The following is a 12,998-nucleotide window of genomic DNA, read 5'->3' as shown; positions in this document are numbered from 1 at the left end:
AAGGTTTGATAGGGTGAGAGAAACAGTATTTCAATAAAAGCAGCAAAGAGTCCTGTGGCACCTTATAGACTAACAGACATATTGGAGCATAAGCTTTCGTGGGTGAATACCATATGTCTGTTAGTCTATAAGATGCCACAGGACTCTTTGCCGCTTTTACAGATTTCAATAAATTGTTCCAGGGCATAGTTGTGCCTTTGCAGAGCCTACTCTCAGTTGTTACTGGCAGGCATTTTTGTCTGCATGCCTCATCTTCTTCCTAAGCTCTTTAAAGTGCAGATAAAAGTTTCATGTGGCCTGAATGAGATTAGCTACACCTTTGCATTGATATGGAGCTACAGTACTAAAAAGTTTGTTTTCCACTAGATTAACTCTATTTTTCCTTAGTGTTCAACAATAAAACCTAATCTTCACTCCTCACTCTTCTGTTGGATATGCACAAGGTGAAAAGGCATCTTATCAGTTTTAAATGTACCTTATGAGTTTGGCTTAAGAAAGCTGAGGCATAAATCTTTTTCAAGTTCAGAGGCCAAAATATTTTGCAGCTGTTGCTAGGACTTGAAAGGTAAACTTTCTTTTTCTTGGAGGGTGTATGGTGTGCGTGGGGTGGGAAAGGCTCATTGTAAATGAAATATTTTAAAAGTTACATTAACAAGGAAAAGACTTGTAAATGATGAGATTATGCTTGCTAAAAGATAAGCAACTACATCATTTGTGAAAACAGTAATAATTCCAATATTAATGTTCCAAAAAGAAATTCTATTTTATAGGCATTAAAAGACAGATATTAAATTAATAAAACATTCAGTGTAGCTATAGTAATTTAAATAGAAACAAACAAACCCAAAAATACCGATTTAAAGTTGGGAAATAAATGAGTTAAAGGGCTTCCTTTTGAAGCCAGCTTTGTTTGCGTTCATATGGCAAAATTGATTCATAGCAATAACTTGTATAGTTTTCGTCCTAGTTCAGCAAAGCATCGAGGCACGTGCTTAAGTCCATCCCAGTTAAGCAAAGCACTTAAGCATGTGCTTTAAATTAACCACATGCTTGTGTGTTTGGTTGAATTGGGGTTTAGTCACTGGGGATCTCATTTGCTCTTTATTACTTCTTGTCTGCTTAGGTCCTTAGACTGCATTTATCACCATGCGGTGATCCCAATACAAGCATGTGTGGCCCCATCCACAGTAAAAAAGCCTATGTTTAGAGGCTAACAGAAAGCAAAGCTCCAGGAATCATCTCCCCACCAACAAGGTGAGGCACGCATTTAAACCAGAAGCCCTATGGAGCCCAGGGAAGCCAAAGGAGATAAGCCACCTGCACAGAGGCCCTGTACATTTGCTCTGTTTCCAGGTCCTGGCAATCCCCAGGCTCTCTGGAAGCATGGCTGTTTAACAGAGCTGTTTACTACTTCTCTCATAAGTTAATAGAAAGAATGAAAGAATCAATAAATAACAGAGTTATTTCACATGGATGCCACAAGTTCTCCTGATGCTGTATTTTGTAGAATAAAGAACATACAGCTGACAGTAGGTGAGAGTGCAATTTCAATGAATTCTTCATGGGATACTGAATACTACTTTGGTGACATTTATCTTATTGTTAACTGGACTTCCTAGGACTGAACACTTCCACTTCCATAATTCCAATGTGGCCATACAAATGCATCATAGATATAGGTTCCTAAACATTTATCATTCTATATTCTCCTTTCTATGTATAGAAACATTACAACTACTGCAGTCCAGGCACATAGGCCACCAATACAGTGAATTGATTTCAAAGTCTCCAACATGACATTGGACAGCATGGCATTAGTTCTGTTTTTGTTGCATTTAGGGCAAGTTACCGTGGGTTATTTCTGACATTTGTGGTCTTAGAGAAATCCAAATTAAATAACTGTTGTTCTTTTAAAATTGCCTGCAGGGAGCCCCACTACAGATTATATACATGCCCTCAGCACGTAAGTTTGCAATTCTTCAGACAGCAGTTTTCCATGGGGCTGGGCATGCCTGATTCTCACGTCTTTGTACCACCTATGTAAAAATATATAAGGGCGCACAGCCCCAACTTCTACTCAGGTAATTATCTATACTGTAGACAAAGATCAGGAAATCAGCAATGTCACTCAATATTTCCTGATATAGTTATTATTAATGTACATTATGGTACCTCTAAGAGGATCCTAGCAGGATTGAGGGTCCACTATACTGATCATGGCTGAGGCCAAATCTACTGACTTTAAGCCCTGCCCCTTCAAGCAATGGCATCATTAAGGTAATATATAGCCCCTCTCCATAATATCTGAGAACCCACATCAATAAAGGATGATAATACTCAGTGCCTTTTCTGCCTAGGACTGGGGCACAGCCAGTCAATGCTCTGTTTGACAGTCTTTTTAAAAACTATCCACAGTGAACTTGGGGGAACTACATCTAAATGCTACATCTTGGAGATGCCTATAAGGACATCATCCCCCAGAACTGATTGAAAGCATTAACATCCAAATCCCACTCCCAGTCTGCTGAACCAGGGATGGACGCCCAGGGCAGTGCCATGTCCGGAGACATTTTTGATATCCTATCGTTCCAGGTTGTGTTGTGCCTTTTGTTTTTTGCATAACAAATACAATATGAGAAAATCATACTTGGGGTCCAGATAACTGTTTTTACTAAATATACACAACATGCAAAGTCTAGCTCTGGGGCTCTCAAACTTTTTTTGCTAGGACCCGCCTTTGAAAATATTTCAGGCTGTGATGACACCCCTCCACACACACAAAATAAAGTGATAGTAAATTACTGTAGTTACCCATAGAAGCATACTCATGCTCATGCCATCCTTACATCTGCTCTGCTGTTGGCAACAGTGCTGCCTTCAGAGCTGGGTGGCCAGAAAGCAGCAGCTGCTGTAACTCCCTCTTCAGCTTTCCCTTCCCCCAGCAAAACTGTTGTGATCTCACAACCCCCCTACAATAGCCTTCCAACCCCCTGTTGGGTCAGGACCCCCAGTTTGAGAAACTCTGGTCTAGCTACACCCACCCACCATGCAAAGTCTGTGTACGCACATGAGCTCACACACCCACTCTGCTGCTCTGACTGATTTTCAGGCAGCTTCTAAAACACAGAACACAGTAAGCACCACTAGAAAGCTCAAGCTATTTAAAGGGATATTACACTATTCCTATACATTACACAGATGGTAGGCTTCAACAACAAGGGGCAAGCTAAACCACTTTGAAGAAGCTCTTTGACTTCTTGTCTGCATTCCCAAAAATCTGATACTGTAATTTGGAAGGAGTTTGTTCAATTGGACATCTAATCAAGTTGTTCAATTGGTCATCTAATCAAGTTAGATGACGCTGCAGACCTATAGAGCCTTCAAGCCATCAAGCTACCACACATCTTCCTCTGAGACAGAAAAGAAGAAATGGAGCGATGTGCGTCTCATGACTCATCTTAACATAGTTACTGAGATAATCCTGTTATATTTTTGATACCTAGAATTTCCTTGATTTCTGGGCCATTCTGAATTGTAGCGCCAGCTGACTGATGTCATGTGATTATGTGTTTGTTTGGGTTTTTTTCTTTTTGCACAGCCACAGCTACTGAGGTAAGTGTGGCAGAAGGCAGGGCTGAGAGATGAAGAAGAAAAGGAAGGGTTTAGAAAAATAACCTGCACCAACTGTGCACCTATCTATCTAAGGTACTTCTATGGTCCTCATTACTGTAGCATCTAAGTACCTCCCCATCATTAGTGTATTGAGCCTTACCAAACCCCTGTGACATAGGGAAGAGCTATTTATCCTCATTTTTACAGATGGGAAACTGTGGCAAAGTGACATGCCCAAGGTCTCACGGGAAGTCTGTAGCTGAACAGGGCAGTGTACACAAAACTCTTGCTTTCCAGGGTAGCATCCCTACCACTGTACCATCCTTCCTCTCCTAACATCAGAATACTCACTTTGGGCTGGATTGTTACAGCTATTTCTGACCCACATAGAGGAATAAGGCCCCCTTTGCTCTCCTGTCAGTTTTGCTCAGATAAGGACTCTGGCCTCAGAGGCAGCAAAGACCACCTGACTGATATTCACCTCATCAAGTGAGTGGGTAGAGGGTGAGAGGAAGCATGGCTACATCCCTGCCCCCTTTCCAGCCAGAATAGCTAGTCATGCACATGGGAAGAATGGGGGAGGGGAGTATGGTGGGAAGGAACCTGCTGCATGAAAAGGGATGAAATAACTTACAGTCCCTGAGCAAAGAGGTAGCAGGGGAGTAATTCTAACTTTCTCAGTCAAAGTTCATTCTCTGAGCTGTTCCTGAGGCAGTGCAGCTATAAGTCAACCCTTAAATGAGGCTGATTGTAAAGTTACAGTCTAGTCATTTGGTTCCTGTCGCATCTCTTCCTCGCAACCTTCCCCTCCGCCCCAATCTTTTGCCCCCTCCCACTTTTTTTAAAGCTTGAGAGTTCCTTCAGGCACATCTGTAAGATATTCATTTCAATAGGCTCAAATGTACCCAGAAAAATACAGTATAAATAGCCTAACTGGAAATTCCATTTGATCCAACACCAATTGTCATTCTTGGCTTTTACTATAGCAGCTGCTGGTCTAGTGTATTTTACTATGGTTTTTGGTTTTTGCTCTGATTCATATTTAATAACACGGTAAAGACAAAATTGTTTGTCTCTATCTAGTATTTAAACATGTTTCATCCTATTAAAATAAATGAAAATGGTTCCCTGGGTATAAAAAAAGTTGAAAAAGTTTTAAGTTTGTTTTTAATGTGGGGGGAGGAACATGTTAAAATATATCATTTGTCAAGATATTTTTCAAATTATTATTTTGCATTTTGCAGTTTTGATGTGAATCACTCATCCTCGGGGGAGGGGGAAGCCCCAAACATTCCTATTAATCAAATATGTGGAGCTGTGAAAGAAAAGTTTAAGTGTTTAGTCCATATTCTGGAGTGCCTCAACTTCACTAGAAAGACTGGGCCAGATTTCTCCCTGGTGTAAGCCCACTGGATACAATGGGCCCCATTCATAAGCTGTATTACAGCCCCCTTGCCCATAGCCCAACTGCAAATGCCCACTATGGAGTTCCCCTGTTGGAGGGGAGCTTGCTTTTGGGGCAGTCAGTGCCTGACCTGCTACCCTCTCTGCAAAGAAGTGAGGTGAACTAGGCATGGTTAATCAAGGCCAGAGGATAGAGTGCTGACCTTGCTACCATGTGGTAAAAACTAAAGTGCCTTGTATCCACTAGGATTTCACAGTGAGATAACTGTTGTACATTAGCTATCGCACTGTAAAAGACCACTTTTTTGCACACAATCATCAGGTCTGTTGAGGATCTTAAACCAATGGTGCAATTTAAAGCTGCTGACAACAGCTTTAAATTGTGACAGGCAGCAGCAGGACCCAAGGAGCCAGAATACACCGAGATTTACTCAGTGAGATTCTAGCCCTATGGATTTTCAACAGGGATTAATTTTTTTCATTTGTATTAAGAATTTTTAATGATACTGATGGGCTTAATTAACCCTTAGGAGTTGTTACATCATAAAGCTGAGCCAGTTTTTTGGGGGAGTCACTAGGTGTGCAGTTATCAATTAAACACAAATATGGAATTTCATGATGTTTTTAAACAAACTGCGGAACAGAATCACACTTTAGATAGAACAATAAGTGCTATCGAAGTGGAGAATCTGTTAATGGCAGATGTTGAGCCCTTATGTTTGAGGGATGGTTGCTGAATTCAAATAGTTTTCATTTTATCTTGCAAAACATCAATAGCTGTATAGCTGGCAACACCCATAGATGGTTTTTATATATGCCTGATCAGCTGACTGTGCTGTGAATTTGAGTGACAGTCCAAGCACATTCCACTAACAAATGGACAGATTTTGATACTCTTACATTGTTGTCCCATTGCTACAGCAGAAAGAGAGAAACTGGTTGAGAACTTGAATATAGAGTTGTTTGCTTGAGGTTACAACTCCCGTGCTAACTCCTGAGAATTATCATCTATGCCAGTGGTTTTCAACCTTTTTTCATTTGTGGACCTCTAAAAAATTTCAAATGGAGGTGCAGATCACTTTGAAAATCTTAGATATAGTCTTTGGACCCCAGATTGAAAACCACAGATCTACACTTTGCCTTTTGCCATCTGACATCCCTGTAAAGAATGTACATACTTGTAAATAAGTTAGGATACTGTATCTTTTGTCAATTCATTTCACTCCTAACAAGAGAGTTCCCCCTCCTAGAATCCAAACTTTTGTCAGTGTTCAGAAATCATGACACTTCTACAGATCAAATAATTTTTAAAAAGCTTTGAAATGTTAGTGAATTTTTGTCGTTTGCAAGCTAGATAAAGCCACCACTCCTAATAACGTGTTATGAATGATGGGAATAGCCAAAGGAAAAATAATACTATTTATTGCTACTCTTGACATTCTGCCTAAAATGCTTAAATGAAAAATAAACAACTATTTGCAGTTTTAACAAAGAATAACATTTTAATTGTCATAAAATACTTAGCTATGCATGTAATTGAGACTTAGTCAGAAGTTGCTATGTGGTAAATATCAATTACAGTATTCACATCTTTAAAGACAATTTTGTGATTATGTACTCTATAAATTGGGTACTCAATAAACATTTTTACACTGATTTATATAATTTTATTAAACTTAATTATTTTTTATAAATGATGTTATACATTTGTAACTACGGTTCATCAAGATGTGAATCTTCAATTTTGTGCAATTTTGCTATCTTTTAATGATGTTTTATTTTGTTCTTCTAAAGTGAGACTAGTGGACAGTGATGACAATTTTTGTGTTTAAACTACTTTATCCATTTTGCAGTGAAGCAATATGGGTCTGGTTCACCAGTTCCTTACTGCAGTTTTACACTGAAACAACTGAATGATTTCACTGGAGTTACATCAGGATAATATTAGAGTACCACACTGGTGAATCAGGCCTTGTATGTGCATCAAAAATGAGAACATGCTGTAAAAAAATTGTCAGAAATCACTGATAGGAAATGAGTTTTCTTCAGAATGATTGCTAGGTTAATCTTCCTGATATTTACTTATTATTGAGCAAAAGAAAACCCCACACTTTCAAAACAGAAAACATCAATATTAACATATATTTATATATAAATACTCTTTCTGAAGGAAAACAGGAAGAAAAATCTTACAATATTTATTTTTCTTTATAGTCTGGATAGCATTACAGCACTGTTTTGAAATTTGAAGCACCATGCAGTATAAGGTTTAAATTACTGTCCAGAATATGTTGGTTTATTATCATAACCCAATGGTCATGCTATTTGTAATGTGGGCATCAGAAAGATGAGGAAAACGAACACTTAGTTTTCTGCGATCAGTGTTCATTTAAATCATTGAGCAGCTGGATGGCTTCAGCCTCTCTGTTGGAAATAATGCTAGAATGACAGGATACAGATCCCTACAGAAGTTACCAATACCAACAGTCTAGATATTGCTGTACATATTTCTATGCTTGCATGATACTTAGTTAAAAAAACAACAACCAAGGACCATGGATATGATAGAAATAAAGCAAGGACAGCCATTCTCGTGGTATTTCTTGAAAGCAAATATTGGGAAAGGCATGTTGACTACTTCCACTTATTACCTTTCCTCCTCACCCTCAGATCAGCCCTCAGACGCACACTTAATCTAGTGCCCGTCCTCCTGGAGAGTTTAAGTGTTGGCTCACTTACAGTTAGTGGAATAAAACATTGCTATAATAGCAGCAAATTCCGATGGTGTGTGTCGTGGCTTTTTCAGGGCTGTTTTCAATATTTTAAAGAAGTTCTGTTTAGTGTGCAGTGTTGAGAGGGCATTTCAGATTAAGTAATACCTAGCTGTTATATAACACTGTTAATCTGTGCAGATAACATACAATGCTACTGTTACCCTTCTGAATTATTTGGTCGGCACCATCACTATGCTTGGCACTTCACTGAACACAGTCCCTTTTTCATCAATAGGTAGCAACAGGATTTTCTACTATTGTTACACTAGAATTGTTTCATATTTGACTCTACAACACCAAACCCCACAAAAGGCCAGTTAATCCTTGTGCTAAAAACAGCATGAGAAATGTGAGTTTCTTAAGATTTCAGGAGGGAGTAATTGCTTGTAATGGAGCTATATTTTTCCATCAAAGGTTTAGCGCACCATTTGCTCTAATTATTTCTGACATATCATCCATCATTTAATGAACTTCTCCAGAAAAGAGGTATAGTAGCATGTCATTCCTAAAAAACAAGAAAATAAGAAGAAAAAAATGTGTAGTCAAATTAGCACTTTAAATGGGAGGAATGTTTAGGTGCTCCTTGGATTATCATTAGTCTTAGTCAGTAAATTGGTTAAACAGCTAGTTACTTTTATAATCTCGACTGCCAAGTTTATCCAGCTTTATAAAGTACAATGTTTGACCTAAGCAATTACATTACATATCTAACTGATACTGTTCTTTGTTTTATTGCAGCACCATACAGAAGCTGCCAGTCCATCCATGTTACCCCCGTCAGCTTTACCATTAGATTTACTAAACAATGCTGTTGCTGGATTTAGTACTGTAGAAGAACTTATCCGGTATCTCGAACCAGACAGGTGGCAACTGGACTTGGAAGACCTGTACAGACCATCATGGCAAATCCTTGGAAAGGCATATATTCGTGGGAGAAAATCAAGAGGTAACCCCCACTTCTGTAATTTATGGCTCTGCATAGAAGTTTATCTTGGCAAAGGAACAGTCATTTTACGCATTCTTCACCCTGTCTTACAGCTTTTAACTTTCTATAGTCTTTGCAGAGTATAGATACTCTCACATTTTTATGATTTGGACAAAGGGCAATAACTAAAAATGTCTCCACAAAAATATGGAGAAATTTAGCAAAATGAAATAATGAGATAGGTTTTGAAGCAGCCAATGCCAGAGCATCTCTCCATGTTTCAATGCTAGGGCCCTACCAAATTCACAGCCAGGAAAAACGCATCATGGACCTTGAAATCTGGTCTCTTGTACTATACAGATTTCCTGGGGGAACAAGTGTTTCTCAAACTGGGGTCCTGACCCAAAAGAGGGGATGGAGGAGGTTTGCAAGGTTATTTTAGGGGGATCATGGTATTGCCACCCTTACTTCTGAGCTGCCTTCAGAGCTGGGCAGCCGGAGGGTGGTGGCTGTTGACTGGGCGCCCAGCTATGAAGGCAGCACTCCACCAATAGCAGCGCAGAAGTAAGGGTGGTAATACCACAACCCCCATACACTAACATTGCGCCCTCCCCCACCACAACTCCTTTTTGGGTCAGGAGCCCTCCAATTACAATACCGTGAAATTTCAGATTTAAATACCTGAAATCATGAAATGTATGGTCTTTAAAATTCTATGACTGTGAAATTGACCAAAATGGACCTTGAATTTGGTAGGGCCCTATTCATAGCACAGGGAATATGGAGGCATTTGCACCAGGCTCATCCCTGGGAGAGAATAGCCACTCCAGGTCCTATTTAAAATAATAATATTATATTGAAATTTCCAAAATATAGAACTCAAAGTGAAGTCCCCCTTCTTCAGAGCAATAGATGGACTTTGATGGAGCTTCTTACCTAATACTGCCCTGGGTCCTGTACTCCTCCCTTTTACCAACCAGCTTGTGGGCTGGTGAGTTTGATTATGGTTGCAGAGTATCTTCCCTGTTCCCAATCTGATCAGCCATTAACTCTTTTACATCATGGCATATTTTTTTCTTACCAAAAAGATTACAGCAACTGGGAACAAAAAGGGCCATAACACCAGAAAGGGGTTTCTCTGGATGTAGCTAAGCTGCCAGGCTAACTGAGAAGAGGCATAGGCAGGGGATGAGAGTTCCAAGTGGAGATGAGAATGTTCCCATTAGAACAAAATGAGTACGGCACCTTAGGGAGTTTACTCTCAGGAAAAACAATGATGTGACCAGGTGTAAAGAATCCCAGTAGCCTTTCAGTAACAATAATGGATGTTTGCTGTAAAGGTGGACTCAGTAGATATCTGTTCAGGCCATGGAGCAGAGCTTTACTCATTTGGCTGACAAATAATGGCCTGAACTGTGTTTCCTGAACTGGGTATGTCAAGCCTGGAGGAAGGACATAAAATGATAGCCTGCCCATTCAAATGGTAAAAGCTAGCATGTACTTTTATAACTCAACTAATGTGCAATCTATGTGTAGTACTCTATGACATTGTAACTGAAGAAAATACTGTATCCTCAGATGGGGATGCAGTATCTCTCTAATCTATTGATCTAATCTATGGAGGCAATAGATTGTATACACAGAAGAGAGACCAAAGTGGGGTGAAAGGTTGCATCTGACATGTTCTGCTGACGGGTGCTGTGGGCACATGACTTCTCATTGCCTCCAAATGCAAGGATTCTGATTGTCTGTTGTGTGCAAAAAAAGGACAGTCTCTCAGCATCCAGCACACAAAGGCCAATCACAAATTGGCCAATATTCTTTACCACTTACAGTATGCTGCAGTGCTCACAAACTGTGCATTGGGGTATTCAGGAAGGAACTGTACCTTTCCGATGTGCAGCCCATCCCTGACCTTCCTTTCAGGTGGTGTAGTCTGGATTGTCTCAGAATGTGAATGTAGCCATCTTCATGGCCTCAGAGCAAGTTGTGTCAATGCCCTCTTCCACACTATTCCATGAAACAGTGGTGTCCCTGTCCACCACTTGAGGTATGTCTACACTACGAAATTAGGTCGATTTTATAGAAGTCGATTTTTAGAAACTGATTTTATACAGTAGATTGCGTATGTCCACACTAAGTGCATTAAGTCGGTGGAGTGCATCCTCACTACCGTGGCTAGCATCGACTTACAGAGCGGTGCACTGTGGGTAGCTATCCCACAGTTCCCGCAGTCTCCGCTGCCCATTGGAATTCTGGGTTAAGCTCCCAATGCCTGATGGGGCAAAAACATTGCCGCAGGTGGTTTTGGGTACATGTCGTCAGGCCCGCCTCCCTCCCTCTCTCCCTCCATGAAAGCAACAGCAGACAATCGTTTCGAGCCTTTTTTCCTGGGTTACCCAAGCAGACGCCATACCACAGCAAGCATGGAGCCTGCTCAGCTCACCATCACTGTATGTCTCCTGGGTGCTGCTGGCAGACGCGGTACTGCATTGCTACACAGCAGCAGCTCCTTGCCTTCGCGGTAGATGGTGCAGTAGGACTGATAGCCGTCATAAATCTCCTGGGTTCTCCTGGCAGACCTCAGTGAGGTCGATCAGGGGTGCTTGGACAGACATGGCTATCCTCTTCTTAAAGCACCGAATGGGAGCCAGAGACTCCAGGACATTCTCTTCTTTAAGTTTCGTCTCATGGAGATTTAGTTCTGCCTGGATATCATGCGAGCTGGAGGCTTCTGCCCCAGGCTGCTCTCCCAGCCGGCAGCACCACACGGTCACACCTACCCCAGCCTACCCCTTGCTCCCATGGCTCATGAAGCCTGGACAGTAGTAAGGAGCAGTTCAACTTTAGGCTGAGCAAGTGCAGAATGGTGGTGGCATGTGCCTTTGGACATTTAACAGCTCGCTGGTGCTGTTTGCTGACTCGGTCAGACCTCAGCGCAACCAACATTCCCATTGTTATTGCTGCTTGCTGTGTGCTCCATAATATCTGTGAGAGTAAGGGGGAGACGTTTATGGCAGGGTGGGAGGTTGAGGCAAATCGCTTGGCATCCGATTTTGAACAGCCAGACACTAGGGCAATTAGAAGAGCACAGGAAGGTGCGCTGCACATCAGAGAGGCTTTGAAAACCAGTTTCTTCACTGGCCAGGCTTCGGTGTGACAGTTGTATGTGTTTCTCCTTGATGCAAACCCTCCCACTCTGTTGATTTTAATTCCTGTAAGCCAACCACCCTCCCCCCTTCAAATTAAAGTAACTATTGTTTTGAAACCATGCATTCTTTCTTTATTAATTTAAAGAAAAAGAGAGATAACAGACAAGGTAGCCTGGGTGGGGTGGGGGAGGAGGGAAGGGCAAGGCCACATTGCTTATTGTAGCCACTCTAAAATTCATACTGTTTGAATGAAAGCCTTCTGTTGCTTGGGCCATCCTCTGGAGTGGAGTGGCTGGGTGCTCGGAGCCTCCCCCCCCCGCGTTCTTGGGTGTCTGGGTATGGAGGCTATGGGAACATGGGGAGGGTAGGTGGTTATACAGTGGATGCAGCGGGGGTCCGTGCTCTTGCTGGCTTTCCTGCAGCTCCAACAGATGCTTCATCATGTCCATTTGCTCCTCCAGCAGACGCTTCATCATGTCTGTTTGCTCCCCCATTAGCCTCAACATCGCGCCCTGCCTCCGCTCTTCACGCTCACTTAATTCTTTCCTGGCCTCTGCCACTGAATGTCTCCATGCATTAAGCTGTGCCCTATCAGTGCAGGAGAACTGCATGAGCTCAGAAAACATGTCATCGCGAGTGCGGTTTTTTCGCCTTCTAATCTGCAATAACCTCAGGGACGGAGATTATAGGGGGAGTGTAGAAACATTCTACATGCTACAATTCTGTGGGGCCTGTATGGTCACTTGTGCTGCTGAGTTCGCCACTCTGACCAAACAGGAAATGAAATTCAAAAGTTCCCCAGGGCTTTTCCTGTGTACCTGGCTAATGCATCGGAGTTCAAAGTGCTGTCCAGAGCACTCACAATGGAGCACTCTGAGATAATTCCTGGAGGCCAATACCATAGATTTGCGTCCGCACTACCCCAAATTTGACCCAGCAAGGTCAATTTTAGCGCTACTCCCCTCATCGGGGAGGAGTACAGAAGTCGATTTTAAGAGCTCTTTAGGTCAACGGAATGGGATTGGTCGTGTGGATGCAGTCACTTTTAAATCAACCTAACATGGCTAAATTCAACCTAACCCTGTAGTGTAGTCCAGGCCTAGGTGAGGTAGGCAATTGCTTAATTAAAGG

General features: G+C 41.6%; 1 protein-coding gene across 1 annotated transcript in view; it reads left to right on the top strand.

Moving 5' to 3' along the window:
- Positions 1 to 12,998, top strand: part of PDGFC (platelet derived growth factor C) — a 249,136-nt gene that overhangs the window by 220,892 nt on the left and 15,246 nt on the right. Inside the window, exon 4 of the mRNA XM_073341444.1 lies at positions 8,529 to 8,736. Coding sequence (XP_073197545.1) covers positions 8,529 to 8,736 — 208 coding nt within the window. The remainder of the gene's footprint in view (positions 1 to 8,528; positions 8,737 to 12,998) is intronic.

This window comes from Lepidochelys kempii, chromosome 4 (genome assembly GCF_965140265.1).
Source record: "Lepidochelys kempii isolate rLepKem1 chromosome 4, rLepKem1.hap2, whole genome shotgun sequence".
Taxonomy (NCBI): Eukaryota; Metazoa; Chordata; order Testudines; family Cheloniidae; genus Lepidochelys; species Lepidochelys kempii.
The sequence above is the reverse complement of the archived record's forward strand: the minus strand, read 5'-3'. Positions and strand labels throughout refer to the sequence as shown.